At 39.6% G+C, this 18,674-nt stretch overlaps 3 protein-coding genes across 4 annotated transcripts in view; 2 read left to right on the forward strand and 1 right to left on the reverse strand.

Annotated features, from left to right (window-relative positions):
- Nucleotides 1–1,626, forward strand: part of insc (spindle orientation adaptor protein inscuteable) — a 44,305-nt gene extending 42,679 nt beyond the window's left edge. For both annotated transcript variants that reach the window (XM_028306277.1, XM_028306278.1), the window contains 3 exons: nucleotides 103–314; nucleotides 534–721; nucleotides 1,078–1,626. In XM_028306277.1, coding sequence (XP_028162078.1) covers nucleotides 103–314; nucleotides 534–721; nucleotides 1,078–1,345 — 668 coding nt within the window. In that variant the 3' untranslated portion in view covers nucleotides 1,346–1,626. The remainder of the gene's footprint in view (nucleotides 1–102; nucleotides 315–533; nucleotides 722–1,077) is intronic.
- A 190-nt stretch (nucleotides 1,627–1,816) lies between these two features.
- On the reverse strand, nucleotides 1,817–4,556 carry LOC114354048 (MIT domain-containing protein 1). The gene is made up of 4 exons (XM_028306302.1): nucleotides 4,198–4,556; nucleotides 3,873–4,111; nucleotides 3,520–3,719; nucleotides 1,817–2,712 (listed from the first exon to the last, which is right to left on the reverse strand). Exons 1-4 carry the CDS (start codon nucleotides 4,322–4,324, stop codon nucleotides 2,550–2,552), a joined length of 729 nt encoding a protein of 242 aa, XP_028162103.1. The 5' UTR covers nucleotides 4,325–4,556; the 3' UTR covers nucleotides 1,817–2,549.
- Nucleotides 4,557–8,887: 4,331 nt separating this feature from the next.
- Nucleotides 8,888–18,433, forward strand: Polr3C (RNA polymerase III subunit C). Its single transcript, XM_028306293.1, has 11 exons — nucleotides 8,888–9,147; nucleotides 9,240–9,364; nucleotides 9,539–9,668; nucleotides 9,851–10,055; nucleotides 10,468–10,560; nucleotides 11,316–11,483; nucleotides 13,035–13,188; nucleotides 14,119–14,239; nucleotides 14,326–14,397; nucleotides 15,637–15,804; nucleotides 18,072–18,433. Exons 1-11 carry the CDS (start codon nucleotides 9,001–9,003, stop codon nucleotides 18,207–18,209), a joined length of 1,521 nt encoding a protein of 506 aa, XP_028162094.1. The 5' UTR covers nucleotides 8,888–9,000; the 3' UTR covers nucleotides 18,210–18,433.
- Nucleotides 18,434–18,674: the final 241 nt, after the last annotated feature.

Genomic DNA, 18,674 nt, shown 5'->3' on the forward strand with positions numbered 1-18,674 from the left:
GCCAAACTATGGTGTACTACATTCTTATTCAATTAACTTTAATAAATTTTAATAACAATACACAGAATTTAGGTACTTACCAGTAATTTTTATGTTGCGCAGGTTTGCTATCCCGCACTGAATGCTGCCAGCTGCTCCTTCTTTGCACAGCATGCCTCGTCAACCTGGTGCGAGAGTTAGAATTGGAGAAACGTGAAGACGACACTAGCGCCGCCAAGTCTGACATCGTTGAAGTGTTCACCAAGCATCGCACTGTCGAAAGACTTCTTGACGCTGTAAAAAGGCGGGGACCAAGCATTTCAGTGTTTTTACAGGTAAATACAATACTCTAGAACTTATGAAAAAATTATTATAACTTTAACTACAACTTGTATTCAACAAGTAAAGCTTCTTAAAAGTATCAAATAAACTGCCCCCTATCGGCGAATAGTTATTCTAATCTTGTAGGTGCAATCATGCGTTTTTAACGTAAAAAAAAGTTATTCTAGTATTCTTATCGCACAAATATATTTTAACATGCTCTTTTACCACAGGAACAAACCGCGTCTCTCCTAGCGTCGCTCTCCCGTATCCCGCGCTGCGTTCTCCCGCTGTCGCATCTGACCGCGGCGGTGGCGGCGCTAGTGTGCTTCGCTCGAGCTGCGCCCGCGCACGCTCCACGCGCGGCCGAGCTTAGAGCGCAGGCGAGATTGCACTGCCATGCTGCGGAGGCGATTTCTAGGTCAGTATAGTATACAGCCAGATTTTTAGAACTAAAATCTAATACAGACGACGGCCCTTCCAAACTAATCAAACAAAAATATAACCCTCCTGGTGCAGTCGGGTAAAAAACAGACACTATAGCATCTTAAAAACATTATGTGCTTGTAAGATTGGTGCTATGTTGCAACAAAAGTTTAAGTTTAGTAAAAGTTCTTGAGGGAGAACAAGGATCCACTGGTCAATTTCACAAAAAAATTAATAGAAGAAACATTTCAATCTGGTTTTGCTGAATGTTTTAATAGTCAGACAAAATAAATAGAAACTCAATAATTTGTTACTTAAAAATATACACACGTAATTTATTTTTCATTCCAGACTAACCGTTGTCCCCGAAGTGGCCCACCAAATCGTTCAGTTAGAGGGCGTTCCCCATCTTACCCGGCTGGTTAGGATGCAGCGAACGCGCCCGCACCTCGACGTAAACCCGGACCAGACCCTCATCCACTGCCTCAAAGCTCTCAGGAACCTCTACCGACACAACCCTGAGGCTTTCGAGGACCCAAAGGAGGTCGAACAGATGGTCCGACCACATCTAATGGAATCGCTGATGCTGTTCTCAGCGAAACAAGAAAGTTATGTTTAGACCTAAGATTGTAGAAGTTTTTGCTGTATTAGAATGAGTTGTGTAAAGAAAACCTGTGGAAAATTTATGGAAAAATTACGTAGATATTTTGGTATGAATGTGTAGCGGTTAAGCTGTCTTACTATGCAATGGTATAATATGATTATGAAATGATACCTACTTAGTAGTATTATGATTCGTGACAATACTATTATTTATTACTATGAAATATAGACTGCACTGTACTTTTAGGAGCTAAGGGTATTTATTAGGCAAAATAAGTTTGACAATGCGCTATTTTGTGCTGAAAAAACCTAATGCACCAGTGCTATAGACTATAGACACTCAAATTAAATTATTACTTACCTAAGTTTGATGAGATTGCCATACATTCCACCTTTTTATTTGTAAGTCTCTTTGTATATAAATTCCCAGATAAATTACGAGATTGTATACTCAAGCTTTGTATATAACTTTATATTATTACAGTTGCTCTCATTGCTCATTAGAAACGTGAAGCCATACACTATAACTAGTCCATTCTGTTTTAGCTTAGTGAGATGCATTTGCACTTATTAACTGACCACGGTCAACAAAATTTACGACTAGTTATTATACTCTCTGTATCTTTTATTTACTACATAAGCAAGTAACATAAGGAGCTTTAAATATTTTAGTTGCGAATGTATAATCGGATATTATGAACATACACATTAAAATTATGAAGTGTAAAGAAATCTACTTACTAAAATGGGATAATCCCACCTTATTGTTATCTGTTTATAAATAAAGTATATACTCATTATAATACATATTTTTATTTCAACTTCGAGTGTATAAAATACCTAACAATAGCCACTTGATCAAAAGATAAGTATCAACACTTAAGTGTTACAGAAAACAGTTTATTGCCAGTCAATATTAAAAATCCTTACATATTTACACAGTATTTAACCCCCTTAGCCATAAAAATGTTGAATAAATACTGCAATAATTAACTGAATAAAATGTTATTATTTTCTATCATTGTCCATTTTGCTGTGTTGAAAAGAGGCAACAAAGATTTTAATATGGATTTACTTTTTATGAATAAGTGGGTTAAATCTCATTAAAAACAATACAGTCACAAAAATGATGCACAATACATTTTTGTGGCTTAATAGCACCTATTACAATGTCGCAAAATGTCACTGATCAGCTAGACATCCCATGTATATCACAAAATTTATCCATAGGACTGTTTAACATTTTTAGAATGGAATATATCAACAGTTGTCTCATGGCATTGCCGCAGATCCAAGTCGTACACACCAAGGCAGAACTTGTTGTCAGGGGCTTTGAAAAAATCTAATCCTCTGCCTATTTTTATTATCCAACCTGTACTTAATCTGAAACAGGAAAAGAATAAATGGTTAAAAATGACAGATTTAACTTCGTAACTATAGTCTAGTTCTTAATTCAGGCAGTGCTTGAGGTATGGGAGCAGGATTCATGGGAGGGATGACATTGACATACTTAATTCATGATATAACAGAGCATAAACTTGGGTGTACCAGACCAAAAATAGAGCAAAAATAGAATCATGTCAACATGCGATGGAGAGGAGCATTCTGAAAATAAGAAAAATTCTAAAAATCAGAAACAACAAAATTAGACAACAAACAGAACTAACAGATGCCCTCCAAAAAGCTTTAAAACTAAAATGGCAGTGGGCTGGACACCTAGCAAGGTATAAAGATAGAAGATGGACTATAACATCAACAGAATGGAAGGGACCGAAGGGGAAGAGGAATGTTGGGAGACCCAAGGAAAGGTGGGCTGATGATATAATGAGAGTAGCGGGAGAAAATTGGCTCGACCTAGCCCAGGACAGGAAGAAATGGAGCGAAATGGAGGAGGCTTTTGCCCATACAGGGGTGCCACAAGAGTGAATGGACAGATGCTTCAAACTTAATTTAAAAATTGTAAATAAAAGCTTTTTATTATGTTATTTTATTTATAACAGAGCGTACTAATCTGAAGTCTCTCAGACGACCTGAGGCACTGACTGAGTTACATATTAGAATTAATATCACTTAGGTATCATTAATTACTTACGCACACTAACCTTAATTTTATCGAAACCAAACTTGTACGTGTTTAGGCTAAGTTTTTATACAGTAATAAATTTATTCTATTATTCTATTATTACTTACGTTATTTGTCTATCATGCAATGTCTCTGAATATTTCACTTCTAGATTTATTCGATATCTTTTCAAGTCATTTTCCAAGTTATTAAACCACTGCTGTTGGTCATGTGACGTTTTAGAGTCTCTAGAGGTCAACAATTCTATGTACCTCAAGTTACTGCATGATCTTACAAGTAGTTCGCAAACCCGTAGAAAGTTTTGACACTGAAAAACAAAGAGGAATCAATTAATGTTTAGTTGAACACAGCAATTATCTTTTATTGTTGCTCAATTGAATATTATACAATTTTACCATGATAAATGTGCTGTGTACTATCCTAAAATAAATAAAAAAAAATGAAGGTAAAACATACATACCTGATGAAAACTTCTGACATATGGATCTTCTACCAACACAAACTGCACATCCTCGTCTAAAAACCTTCCAAATAAAGTTTTGTAGCTGTGACCAGTGGAGTTGTTTTCTATGTAGACCTGTTCATGGAACTGGCCAGCCTCTTTTTGCTGCAAAACCATCTTTTTTATAGTTTCAGCTCTATTCATGTACTCTTCTACTTTTTTCCTGAGATAACTTCTGGCAGTGTCATCAATCTCTCCTACAAAATACAAAGAAATAATGCTACTTGTACAAGGGTTTAGTTTAGAATATAAAATAATTGGCAAGTTGTTGCAAAACACAAACCTTTCATTTTGTCCACTAGAATTTGAAGACCTTCTTGATAACAAACTAAAGCTTCAGTATATCTTTTCTTAGTATCCAATTCCACACCTCGTTTCAAAATGTTAATTGCAGCACTTTCAATATTCATTGTGTCGAGTAGCCGAGATGAGAGGGTGAGAAAAGAATTAAAGAAAATACTGAAAAGTAGTGTTTACAAGTTTATCAGTATTCATGCTGAGTTTTTGTTGCCCACGTCTTTTGCAATCACGCAGAAATGACACTTTTTAAATCGCGGTTTCAATTCGTTCATTCATTAATCTTCAATCTTCCTATTGGTCATTCGACAGTGTACAGTGGTGTACAGTGGATTTTTGGATAAATTTTATTACATTTCTTTAGCGGCAACACTGGCAATCTTTTTTATCTCTTTCATGTTTAAAAAGTCAAATGGGGGGTTTCCCCCTCTTGGAGTATGAGTATTCTTTGGGTTTCCCAGTAACATTCATGAAGCTAAAGATAAAAATGGAGGGCAGAGTTGGAACAAAAAATTGAGTCAAATACCTACTTATATTTATCTCGCTCTCTGCGGCCCTACCTCTCTTTTTAGTGTGAACTGTAGTATTGCTATCTTCTGATTTAAATCTCCTTGTAAATTCTTCGAAATAGCCAATTCACTAACCAAATTAGAAGTTAAACAAATAAATAATTAATATTTGAAACTAAGATTTCCTAGTTAAATAAAAAATCACAAAATTGTCGGCCATTTAGGCTTAATGTGTTGGCGAATCAGGGAATTACAATCCCAATTCCTGGGTAATCGGTACCATGTGGCAACATCGGCCCAATCCGGCCCATCATGGCGGTTGTTTACTATTTTGTTTATTAAGCAGTTAATTTCGTTTGAGATTGTTTACAGGAAATAATCATTGTTTTATCACAAGAATTGGTGCAAAATTTTGTAGTGCGTGGTTGCGGTAGTACGTGGTGTCCTGGAAGTGACATAAGATTCCACGCGTAAGTGTTTATTTCGTGATTTCCGACATTGGATCATTGTAAACATTTTTCACATTTTTTACAGTAATTTCTTCCTAAAACGTTTTACCAGTAATTACACTTATCATTTTTAATGATACCTATGTCAAGAAATAAAGATTTTACATTGGTTTCATTGAATTTGAGCAATTTTATATTTTTTGTTTATTTAGAAAGAGCGAGTCTGCCCACAGAGAGCGAGATAGTGATACTTAGTTTGTGCTTCAAGTAGGTATTCGGAGTGTGGCCTCCATTTTTATCTGTAGCTTCATGGTAACATTAAAGTTTTTGTATTATAATAGCGCGTGTTTTGACCTGTGGCCATGTGGGTGACTGGGTCTAGCTAGACAAAGTGCATTATCACATATTCGCAAACCAGTCAAAAAATGGTCGAAAGGCCTTTTTTTGTATGGAGTTTTGACAGATTCGATTGTCGATTCGGTCACACAACATCACACTACATAATCAACAAAAACATGTCAACAACATTCAATATTATTGTTTCAGAAGTTCACAGTGCTTGATTGGACCCTCGTCTATTCTGTCGGCCGGAAAAACTTAGTTCATAAAATAGCCGTATTAAAATCCTTAAAAAAAATACCTAACCTGTCAATTCAATGTCAGTGTCAGTCAGCGAATTGTCAAAAATGTAAACAAATGTTTCACCCAGGGTACGGAAACTTCCATACTACGATCAAACTTGCTTCCAAACAGCGACTTCAGTCGATAAATTCCAATACTTTTTTTTTTTTCTTTATGGCTCTCGCGGATTGCGTTTAGCCACGACAGGGTTCTTGATTTTTGCGTTCAGTTTTGCCATAAGTTTTGCGGACATTGCGTTTAGACAGGGTGGGATTGGGTTAAAGTTAAAAGGTAGGGAAACGAATCAATTACGGATGGAAACGGAACAAAGGATGGTTTTCATAGGATCAATTTAGGTGTGATATAATTACAAAATAATAAAAATAAAATAATATTTACATAAGTACAATATACATTACTATTTACAATTTTATATTATTATGGGTAATAAATTCGGCTAGGATATTATAAACATCAATGTTATTGGTATATAATAGGCAAGTGATGGATGTAGGAAAAGGAATTTTAATGGCTAAAAGAGAACTAATAAAAGAGGAACGATCATATAGGCAACAGTAAAAAAATATGTGATTTAAGTCTCCGACGCCAGAACCACAAATGCACGAATCATTATCAAGTACATGAATTTTAGCCAAGTGTGCTGGAGTGCACACGTGACCAAGTCGCATTCTAGTTAAAATGGTAGTAACTGTTTTGGAAAGATTCATTTTAACAAACCATGGTTTACAAAGGATGGATGGTTGAATGAGCTTGTAATGTTTCCCCTTAGATTGGCTAGTGAACTCCCAATTCTCATCCCAGGCAGATTTGAGATAAGCTTTGGGAAGGGCTGCCGTTAAGTCATGGCAATAATTTGTGTACGGATGTATATCTCCACACTCAACCGCTTCATTGGCCAGCTTATCAGCTTTATCATTTCCTGGAATATTGGTATGACTAGGAATCCACGCAAAATTAATTAAATGACTGTTAAGACTACATTTGTGAAGTAATTTCCTGCATTCTGTAATAATAGGATAATTAGTATTGTTCTTAAATGGAAATTTATGTAATGCCTGCAAAGCACTTTTAGAGTCACAAAATTTACAGTTTTGTTTAATTTCATAAGGAGAGCATACTCTAAAGCCTTAAACAGTCCAAAACATTCTCCTGTAAAGACTGATGATTCTGGAGGGAGTTTTATTTTCTGGACAATATGATATTGTTTATGGTATGCGCCAACGCCAACATGACCCGTTGGAGAGTGCTTAGATGCATCGCAATAGATATGATGCCAATCGCCCCAGTGTTCGTCTACGATCTGATTGAACTTAATGTTAGCATTGTAGTCATCCTTATGTATGTCTAGGTTGAAATGAATTGTCGGAGTAAGAATAAGGGATTCAACAGAAAATATCGGAAGAATCGCCGTGTGGTGACGGCAGAGTAGAATACATTTGTCACCAACCCCTACTCTTCCCGCGGGTGTCGTAAGAGGCGACTTAGGGACTACACAACAAACAGAGAATGGGCAGCAGCGCTCTCTGAAAAACATCAATCTTTTAAACTGCGATCTCCAACCCGCCTGCCAAGCGTGGAGATTATGGCAAATCCCTCCACCATAGTGGAGGAGGCTCATAGTCCAGCAGTGGACTGTAAAGGGCTGTTGATGATGATCGGAAGAAAGGAGGTTCTGTAGACTGGGGCTTGGATTGATATAAATTTACGAAAACTAATAATCACACAAGGAGGAGATTTACGTGACCAATAAGAGGAAGTATCAATTAAATCATTAAGTCTGTTGAGTTTGCTATATTTATGATGGTCAGCAAATTGAAGTACACGGAAAAGATACTTGTCACATAAATATTGGCGGCGTAATTTCACTGGGGGCTCAACACATTCAGCTTGCAAGGCATTAATTGGACTCGATTTCATAGCACCAGCTATAATCCTTAGCGCTTTAGATTGAATCGCATCCAATTTACTTAAACCAACTAAATTACAAGGCTCTAGATAGAAACTGCCATAGTCAAGTACACTTCTTATAATAGCATTGTATAAAAGTCTTAATGACGCTGGGTGAGCACCCCACCAGACTCCAGAAACACATCTTAAAATATTTAAAAGCTTTTCAGATTTTGCAGCAATGCTATAACAAACAATGAGGAAGCAATACTTTTTAACTACCCTAAAACGCATGTCGCTGCTCCTGTTTCCTTCATATTTTCATTTTTTTCTTAATTAAAATATATTTCAGAATATTGTTAATTACAATGTGAAAACTTTTTTTAAAATGAAATTAATTTGTTTTAATTTAAAACTGAACGGTGACATTTTTTGTTATAATTTACTTAATAGAGTAGTAGAAATTACTATTTAACATATGGCAACTTTGTTTTTCCTCCAAAATGGCCGGTGTTGTTTTTGTTAGGTTGAATGCATTCTTGTTTTCTTAGCCATCGTTTATGAGTTCTGTGGCCCTATTAAAGTATTGAAGAGTCGAGTCAAATTCAAGTTCATTCCTTCGTACCTGCTGCTGTTCTGGTTCATCGGAGTTTTGTTCGTTCCTTCGTGAATCGCGAAGAAACTTTCTGTTATGTTAACAAGTGATCTGAGTTTTCTCAAAGTGCAAATGCTTTTTTAGTGTTGTTGAAAACTTTGCGAAAAGACGCTTTTGGTGTATAATATTATGTGTGTTCATAAATAAAGTAAAATTATTAAATTGAAAAGTTTTTGTTTATTTGCATTTCCATGTGCAATGTAGAATTTTTCCAAATCCATTGTTTTGAAAATAATACAATACGTACACCATAAAGATAAATACTTTCAAAATAATGGATTTGAAAAAATTCTACATTGTACATCAAAAAAACAATAATTCTTTGAAGGTTATGAGGGCCTATGTGTGCGTGAACTGTGTGTATGTGTGCGTGGACTTTATGTATGTATGTGTGCGTGTACTATGTGTGTATGTGAGCGTTACGTACGTAGGTTAAGTACAGCGAATTTAACACCAGGCTGTCAATTAGTAGGCTCAAAAATTTGACAGAGAGGGTTCTCTATTTCCTATGTATTACTTTTCTCTATGGTTTCACCACATGGTATTTATTTTGTGGATGTAGATTACTATTTATAAACTTCTAACAAACGACTAAATATGAGATAAATTTGTCATAATTCAAGAAATATATCTATTTTTACGTCAAAATGTCGCATCAACTAGGCCGTGTTGTCTCCGAACTACTCCTCAGATATTTTGGAGAAATAGTGGAAAAAGTCGGTAAAGATTTATTCCAGTATGGTAGTAAACCTATAGGCATGATTTTGAAAACGACTGGACTCCCAAGATCACAGGTAAACTACTGATATATCAAGGTTAACTTATGCACATATTTATTATCATAATTACCATTTCATGCCTTTGCTTTCATATAAATTCATTTCAGGTAGTAGACAGCCTCCGTACATTACTCAAATTTGATCTCGCAAGCTTTGAACCGTCAGCAAATGAAGTAATTGCCGATTATAAACTGATTCCTGAAAATGTTCTTCTGCTAATACGATATCCCAGGTAACTAAATAGTAATTTAGTATAAAATATTATAAAATTAAGTAAACGATTTTGATTTCAAGTCAAGGGACAGGGTTGAAACATTGTCAACTATAGGCATGTATTCAGTGGTTTATTTATGAAAAGTAAAAATATAGGTACCTATAAAAACTTATACATGAAATTTCTATTTAGGTACCTCCTTCAAATGAAGAGCAAATTCGGCAGCGAGGCAGAGTTACTGGTGGAAGAGCTGTTGCAACAAGCTACATGCACCGCCACGGTCCTTCTGGTCACATTAGCTAACAAATACAAAGATGATAAGGTAATTTATGCACTTCTTTATCTAATTTTGATACTCAGTGAAAATACCAACAATAACTGCCTTAAATTATTACTGAGGGGACAATAAAAGCCACTACTTTGCAATACCAATATTAATAAAATAACACTTCATTTTGCATCAAGGGTTAACAAAATGTAACTCATTACTATCGCCCTTTTCAGGAAAAGAACATAAACATAGTTCAACTGAAAGATGTATTCATAAGTCTAGCAACAGCGGGGTACATTCAACAAGCCCCCGTGGCGGAGCTAAAGGAAGGCAGTGAAATACCCACTCTAGTGCCCGTAGCTACAATCGTCCCAGACATTGATGTCAGGAACTTGATACAAATCATGAATTCTGGGACTTTAGCTGAAGTTAATGACAGTAAGTTTCAATGATTTGAACTCTTAGGCTGAGTTGCACCACCTAACTTTGACAGTAACTATGACGATAACCGGTATTTTTTGTATGGAGTATGACAGTTTTTTGACGTTTGTCAAAGTTAAAGTAAGATTGTGCAACCCAGCCTTAACTTTTCAGACTTTTAGAGTAGGCGCACACCGTTGATTTTTAGTTGGCCGATAGTTGCGCCCGATTTTAAATTGTATGAAGAATCAGTCAAATCGAATCGGCGTAGTGTGCGCACTCCCATATATACTGATCAACTGCCCGACTAAACTATCGGCTGACGAAAAATCAACGGTGTGCGCCTACTCTTACACTGACAAACATCTAAGATGTTTTCTTTTGATTAATTGTTGTGAAAAATATTAATTCTTTATTTTCTGTTTTACAGATGTCTACTGGAGGATAAACTATGACAGATTCCATCAGGACTTCAGAGATGAAATTATGATCAAAGCAATCACAAGGCGTATTGACGAAAATGGTGGGTCCATGTATTGTATTGTACTTGTTGTTTAACTAAACATAAAAATATTTAGCTACGAACATTATTTACACATAATTTTATTATTTTTTGGTATTCATGGTTTATCGCCGAGCACATAGAATTTCGTCCAATGATCCCAAGCTACACATCTCGCTAATTCGCTAACTCGTAATTATATTGCTGTCGTGACTGTGCGATGGGCGGCCGTAGTGACTGTGCGAGGGCGACAGCAACATAATTACGCTCGAGCGATAAGGGTGGGTAGCTTGGGGACATTGGACGAAATTCTATCTGCTCGGCGACCGGACTTTAGAAACTGTAGAATATTTTTCTACACACATACAAACTTTGCATCTTGTCAGCATTAGTCAGTAACTTCTTTTCAATAATGCCATGGTCTCACATTCCCGTGAGGGCGCGCAATCCGCATTCTTCATCGTGTGTTGGTTCCTGCTGAAAACCAGCTTCTCGACATGGCGCGCGAATATAGCTGATCGGACGCCTCTTCAGCATAGCTTGTAGTTTAATGTTATATGTACTGTATTTTTATATTTTTATTTTATTTTTCTATGCTGAATAAAGTATTCTTATTCATATATCCTGGTGTGCTGTAGCACAGGGTATCCTAGTACGGACACCAGTCTCTACGAAATACTTATTTTTGTTCCTTGTTGTTATAATTATCCGTTACAAATTGTGACTTTATGTATTTTGTAAAGAGAGAAATAAAGTTATTATTTATCTTATCACAGCGGGCGAGTTAATGAAGTTCCTGCTCCAACAAATGTACCTAACGTCGTCTCCGTGGGCGCCGGAATCCAACCCGACTTCGGCCCTGGACCTCAAGGAGTGCTGCCGACGCATCGCTAGCGAGCGGCCGCTGCTGCACCAGCACTTCGACCAGTACCTCAAAGTGTTAGGTAATAAACCTTTATCTATTTTGTTTTTAAAGTATATTTTTAGATCAACGTAGTTTGGTATAAGACAATGTGTGGCCAGTGACACCAACTGTGAGAAAATTATTTAAACTTGAAACGGCTTTGGACTTGAAGGAGTGCTGCCGGCGCGTGGCTACCGAGCGACCGTCGCGTTGCTGCATCAGCACTTTGACCAATAACCTAAGGAATTTTTAGACCAATGTCGTTTGATGAAAGTATTGGTTAAAATCAGCTTTTTGCTATGGTAAGCAGCCTAGATACGTATCATAACTTGGCTGGTTTTCAATCTTCATTGCACAAACAATAAATGTACAAATTCACAGTTGACAGCAAATCAGGCAGATGTGTTATTTCACAATAAAAATACGACGCTCGCGATTACCCAATGTCTTCGAAGCTCAGCGGTCAGAGTAGTTACCACCAGGCAAGCCAAAGGTTGTATTAAATTCTCCTAAAGCAATCAATTCTTTCAAGTAAATATTAAAGTTAGTATTTCGAGCATCGTCGTCTTGTCAGCGCAAGCGCAGCGTCAGCTGCCGACCACAGGATCTAAAGCCCGGTCTGTGAGCACGTAGAATTTTGTCCAATGACCCCAAACTACCCATCCTTATCGCTCGCGCGTAATTATATTGCTGTCACGACTGTGCGACGGGCGCCCGCAGTGAGTGTGCGAGTGCGACAGCAATATAATTACGCGCGAGCGATAAGGATGGGTAGCTTGGGGTCATTGGACAAAATTCTACGTGCTCGCAGACCAGACTATAGTAGGCCTAACTTTACCCCCTCAATGTAGAGGACAGCGGTGCGGGTTTTGTACGGCGCTGCGGGGAAGCGGGCGGCGGGCAGCTGGTGCGCGCGGGAAACTAGTCTCTATTGCGAGTGCGTTACGAGTCAGTGTCGTCCGCAGAGGACAGAGACGCAGGAAACTAAAGCCTGGTCCGTGAGCACGTAGAATTTTGTCCAATGACCCCAAGCTACCCATCCTTATTGCTCGCGCTTATTTATGTTGCTGTCGCGCTCGCACACTCACTGCGGGCGCCCGTCGCACAGTCGCGACAGTTATATAATTACGCGCGAGCGATAAGGATGGGTAGCTTGGGGTCATTGGACAAAATTCTACGTGCTCGCAGACCAGACTATAGTAGGTCTAACTTTACCCAATGTAGAGGACAGCGGCGCGGGTTTTGTACGGCGCTGCGGGGAGGCGTGCGGCGGGCAGCTGGTGCGCGCGGGAAACTGGTCTCTATTGCGAGTGCGTTACGAGTCAGTGTCGTCCGCAGAGGACCGCGACGCGGGAAACTAAAGCCTGGTCCGTGAGCACGTAGAATTTTGTCCGATGACCCCAAGCTACCCATCCTTATCGTTCGCGCGTAATTATTATGTTGCTGTCGCGCTCGCACACTCACTGCGGGCGCCCGTCGCACAGTCGCGACAGCAATATAATTACGCGCGAGCGATAAGGATGGGTAGCTTGGGGTCATTGGACAAAATTCTACGTGCTATAGTAGGCCTAACTTTACCCTCTCAATATAGAGGACAGCGGTGCGGGTTTTGTACGGCGCTGCGGGGAAGCGGGCGGCGGGCAGCTGGTGGTGCGCGCGCGGCGGGCGGCGGCGCAGCTGGTGGGCTCGCTGGTGGAGCACGCGGTACAGGAGCGACTGGGCTCCAAGGCCGCCAGGATATTCAGGTGTGTACCACGGAAGCGTTATTGATGTACACTGGACCGCAAAGAAAAGGGTCGGATATAAAATCTTCTAAAGCCCGGTTTGTGAGCACGTAGAATTTTGTCCAATGACCCCTAGCTATCCATCCTTATTGCTCGCGCGTAATTATATTGCTGTCGCGATTGTGCGACTGCGACCCGCAGTGAGTGTGCGAGAGCGATAGCAACATAATTACGCGCGAGCAATAAGGATGGATAGCTAGGGGTCATTGGACAAAATTCTACGTGCTCACGGACCGGGCTTTATATCTTCAACAGTACCTCAGATCAGGTCATTGTCTCCACTGCAGGAGCACTAAGCGATTTTCTATATTTATAAAAGGCAAATAGAGGATCTAGCCTACACTCCCCATGCATTTTAGGAGTGGGGAATGCATAAGTTAACATACGTAGAAAAAGTGTTGTTAAAAATATATTTAATAGGAAAAGCCTTCCTTTCTATCTTTCTTTTACCTACTAAAGTTTCTCAGAGAATCTAGATCTATCAGTGTATCTCTTCCATATAATTATTTGATTAACATAATAATTTTATTGTACTTACCAATGATACTTCAGCATCTTGCCTTCAGTAAAATGCTTGATAACACCAACACAGATCACTTGACACACACGACTAGTCTTTATCACTACGCAAGCGCGCTCAAACAACACGTCCGCACGCCACGGCGGTTGACAAGAGACTGCCCAAGCTTAGCAATCCCAGTGTTACCTACCTACTTTTTACAATTATTATTATTTTAATAGAAAATAGCACTTATTACAACTATTTATGGGTGGTTCTAAATAACTACTGAATTATTCGAATTATCTGACAAAATAAATTTTCGGCAAATAATATTATACCTACTACATTGAGAGACACACTTAAGTAACTATTTTTAATTGATTTTCCAGGTTGATCCGAGCAAAAAAATATATAGGGGAAGAAGATATTCAGAAGCACGCAATGTTGCCCAACAAGGAATGCAAAGAACTCACCTACAAGTTGTTGGAGGAACATTTTATTAGCGTTCAGGTACTTTTTTATTACTGAAATCCGGTTAAAGCCAATATTTGAATAAAAAAAGCTGTTTTATATTTATTTGTTATAATATGTTTCAGCCAATGAGGAAAGCGGCATCTGCAGGTGGAATGGCGAAAGCTATTTACTTGTATCACGTCGATCTACATGACGTAAGTATTTTACTTACAGTAGAATGTAAAAGGTGTTTGTAAATATTTTCCTTTGTGAAATATAAAATACTCTCACTAGTTAGCGCCATTGACAGGCTGTTAGGTTCAACAACGGCGCCAAATGATTAAGCGCAAATACGTAGGGCTCGCACGCACGGGTAACTTTTGTCGTTGTTTTTAGTTAGGATTGGTGTAGGTAACCTTAATTAAGTAAATAATATTGGATAGGATAGAGAAGCTGTCGTAAGCAAAATTCTTGGCTCCATTTTAAAAAGAATTAAAACAACTAAAGTTTGCTGCAGCTGCTGTATTAGTTCTGTCGGCTAACCAAACTTGAAACATGCTAGCTAGATCGTTTACATGAATGTCAGTCTTATTAACGTAAGGTTGAACAGTGCGAGTGTTTGGATGCTAGTATTTTAAGCAGGGCTTAGTGGAGTTTACATCAAACGTCGTCACTAGTAAGAAATGACATTAAATGTATGACGGATTGTACAGCGTCCCTAGCGGTACTTTCACGAACTAACACATATTTTTTAACGTGCTCACTAGTAAGGACGTTTGATTTAAACTCACACTAAGGCCCGGTTTTTTGATTCGTAGTTAAAATAACCAATGGTCAAATTTGACAGATGTCAAATGACAAGTGGTTAAATATAAGGAAAAAATGTTTTTCGAACAATGGTTAGTTTGACTTTTAGTACATTTTTTAACTATTTGCTTACATTTTGTTAATATTTAACCATTAGTAGCAAAATTTAACAATTAGTTATTTTAACTTAGGCCCGGTTTTTTGATTCGTAGTTAAAATAACCAATGGTCAAATTTGACAGATGTCAAATGACAAGTGGTTAAATATAAGGAAAAAATGTTTTTCGAACAATGGTTAGTTTGACTTTTAGTACATTTTTTAACTATTTGCTTACATTTTGTTAATATTTAACCATTAGTAGCAAAATTTAACAATTAGTTATTTTAACTTAGGCCCGGTTTTTTGATTCGTAGTTAAAATAACCAATGGTCAAATTTGACAGATGTCAAATGACAAGTGGTTAAATATCAGAAAAAAATGTTTTTCGAACAATGGTTAGTTTGACTTTTAGTACCTACATTTTTTAACTATTTGTTTACATTTTGTTAATATTTAACCATTAGTAGCAAAATTTAACAATTAGTTATTTTAACTAAGAATCAAAAAACTGGGCCTAAGCCCTCAAGAGGTTTTTACGCGTTCTCCAGGTGGCGCACAGCACAGCGCAGATGTGCTACGCGGCGCTTCACAACACGGCGCGGCGCGGCACGCACGAGCGGCGCCAGCACGCGCGTCTGCTGCGCAAGCAGCGCCGCGTGCGCACCATCGTGCACGGCATGCGGCTGAGGCACGAGCCGCAGCAGCACATTGATGACGTGAGTACACACAGACAACATGACAGAAACACTTCACCGTTCATAGTCATATAGGTACGTCACCGTCTGCACGCGCGTCTCCTGCGCAAGCAGCGCCGCGTGCACGGCATGCGGCTGAGGCACGAGCCGCAGCAGCATATTGATGACGTGAGTGTGCAACCAGGCTATATGCTCGCTCATACATAGCTATAGTCTGGTCTGTGAGCACGCAGAATTTCGTCCAATGACCCCAAGCTACCCATCCTTATCGCTCGCGCGTAATTATATTGCTGTTGTGACTGTGTGACGGCCGCAGTGAGTGTGCGAGACGTTAGACAGAGATGCGCATCATCGTACATAGTCATATAGGCGCATCACCGTCGCACGCGCGCCTTCTGCCGGCAAGTCCGGTCGCCGAGCACGTAGAATTTCGTCCAATGACCCCAAGCTACCCATCCTTGTCGCTCGCGCGTAATTATATTGCTGTCGCGACTGTGCGACGGGCGGCCGCTGTGAGTGTGCGAGACGTTAGACAGAGATGCGCATCATCGTACATAGTCATATAGGTACATCACCGACACACGCGCGTCTGTTGCGCAAGCAGCGCCGCGTGCGCACCATCGTGCACGGCATGCGGCTGAGGCACGAGCCGCAGCAGCACATTGATGACGTGAGTACACACAGACATAACATAAAGTTCGGTCGCCGAGCACGTACAATTTCATCCAATGGGCTTATTCCACTATTCGGAATTAGTGAACTTTTTGTTCACTATTCCCCGTTAACCAAATTGGAACTTATAATGGGGAATTATGAACTAAAAAGTTCATTAATCCCATTACGTTAAAAATAAAATCCTAATTTAACGGGGATTAGTGAACTTTTTAATTCATTATTCCCCATTATAAGTTCCAATTTGGTTAACGGGGAATAGTGGAATAAGCCGTCCAATGACCCCAAGCTACCCATCCTTATCGCTCGCGCGTAATTATATTGCTGTCGCGACTGTGCGACGGGCGGCCGCAGTGAGTGTGCGAGACGTTAGTTAGACAGGAGATGCGCATCATCGTACATAGTCATATAGGTGCATCACCGTCGCACGCGCGTCTGCTGCGCAAGCAGCGCCGCGTGCGCACCATCGTGCACGGCATGCGGCTGAGGCACGAGCCGCAGCAGCACATCGACGACGTGAGTGCACACTGACAACATAAAGTCCGGTCGCCGAGCACGGAGAATTTCGTACAATGACCCCAAGCTACCTATCCTTGTCGCTCGCGCGTAATTATATTGTTGTCGCGACTGTGCGACGGGTGGCGGCAGTGAGTGTGCGTGCTCAGCGACCGGACTTTAGACAGAAATGCGCATCATCGTACATAGTCATATAGGCACATCACCGTCGTGCACGGCATGCGGCTGAGGCACGAGCCGCAGCAGCACATCAACGACGTGAGTGCAAACACTCAACAATTTGAAAAGCAACATAGTTACACAATAGTCGCACAACTTGCGATGACGCGACGGCACGGCTTGCGATCACAAATACAAATTTATTTATTCGCAAGCAATGATCCCAGCTTCTGCAGTGCGACAACATCGCGACAGCATCGCAAGTCGCGACTGTATTGATGCAAAAAGTAGCGCAAGTGTGTAAAGGTAGACCATTTGCGACTAAATCGGTGCTAAAAATCGCACTGTATAAAGGACCTTAGAGCGAAGCCACACTGTTTAGTTTCGTTGTGAGTTGTGACATTGCTACCTAATATTTGAAAACATTCAGGGCCGCACCGGTGTGTGTAGAGCTATTTACTGCCCAAGAGAGTTGGATCCCCGCATTTTACAAGTGTCTCTTGAGTGCGACACCCATGATGCTGAGTAGTAAAGAGAGATCGATATGTATATCTTTTACATTGCTATGTTTAATAATATCTACAGGGTGTTAGATAAATGGGTATATGAGCCGACACTAGCCCATGTTAAGATGGGCATATAAATGGTATGGTGAATTCAGAAAATTGATATCTTCATTTTAATTATTTAAATTTTCATACAAATCGGATTTTATTAAATTTATTTTGTATGAAAATTAAAAAAAATAAAATGATGATATCGAATTTCTGACTTCACCATACCATTTATATGCCCATGTTAACATGGGCTAGTGTCGACTCATATACCCATTTACCTAACATCCTGTATATTTCTATACTTACCTGAATTCATTTTTAATTTTATCAAGCATTATTTGGTATTAACAGTTATAAATTATAACCAATTCGATCAATTTCCAGGTGGAAGAGACCCTGACGCCGCCGGAGCGCGCGTCCCTGGCCAGCGTGGAGGCGCGCCTAAAGCAGCTTGCCACCGCCGAGCTGGAGCTCGACCGCGCGCTCTTCATACTCGACTGGTTCTTCGCCTACCCGCGCTAATCACGCTTGGACTGATCACGTGACGCGGGCTAATCACGTGACGCGGGCTGGTCACGTGACATCGCCGCATTGATTAGTGATCGCCTGTGAGTTCTCGGCGTTGTTCTCGTGGTTATTGACTACAGTGTGGTTGCCAGACACTTAGCCTATGCACAGACCATCGATTTTTCGTCGGCCGATAGTTTAGTCGGGCGGTTGATCAGTATGGATATATTGGGCATGTATGGAAGTGCGCACATTACACCGAATTGATTTGGTCGATTCTTCATACAAATTAAAATCGGGCCCAACTATCGGCCAACTAAAAATCGATAGTCTGCGCCTAGGCTTATATTATAGATCGTTTAATCCAAGGTGTGATGATTACGGACAAATAAGTGTTACAGTGACATTTAGGTGCTATTGATTTTATGGTAACCTTGTAAGGTTTGTTTTTGTGCTAAGGGGATGTTGACGTCACTTAGC

This window comes from Ostrinia furnacalis, unplaced genomic scaffold (assembly GCF_004193835.3).
Source record: "Ostrinia furnacalis isolate ACB-3 unplaced genomic scaffold, ASM419383v2 OfSCF1913, whole genome shotgun sequence".
Taxonomy (NCBI): Eukaryota; Metazoa; Arthropoda; class Insecta; order Lepidoptera; family Crambidae; genus Ostrinia; species Ostrinia furnacalis.

Bases quoted from the DNA above. Each gene is read 5' to 3' on its own strand.
- LOC114354048 (XM_028306302.1), bottom strand. From the start codon at position 4,324: ATGAATATTGAAAGTGCTGCAATTAACATTTTGAAACGAGGTGTGGAA. The intron at 3,720-3,872 runs GTATGTATGTTT...TTTGTTTTTCAG, and splicing joins ATGTCAGAAGTTTTCATCAG to TGTCAAAACTTTCTACGGGT. The intron at 2,713-3,519 runs GTAAGTAATAAT...TTCCTGTTTCAG, and splicing joins TTGCATGATAGACAAATAAC to ATTAAGTACAGGTTGGATAA.
- Polr3C (XM_028306293.1), top strand. From the start codon at position 9,001: ATGTCGCATCAACTAGGCCGTGTTGTCTCCGAACTACTCCTCAGATAT. The intron at 14,240-14,325 runs GTACTTTTTTAT...AATATGTTTCAG, and splicing joins AACATTTTATTAGCGTTCAG to CCAATGAGGAAAGCGGCATC. The intron at 15,805-18,071 runs GTGAGTACACAC...ATCAATTTCCAG, and splicing joins CGCAGCAGCACATTGATGAC to GTGGAAGAGACCCTGACGCC.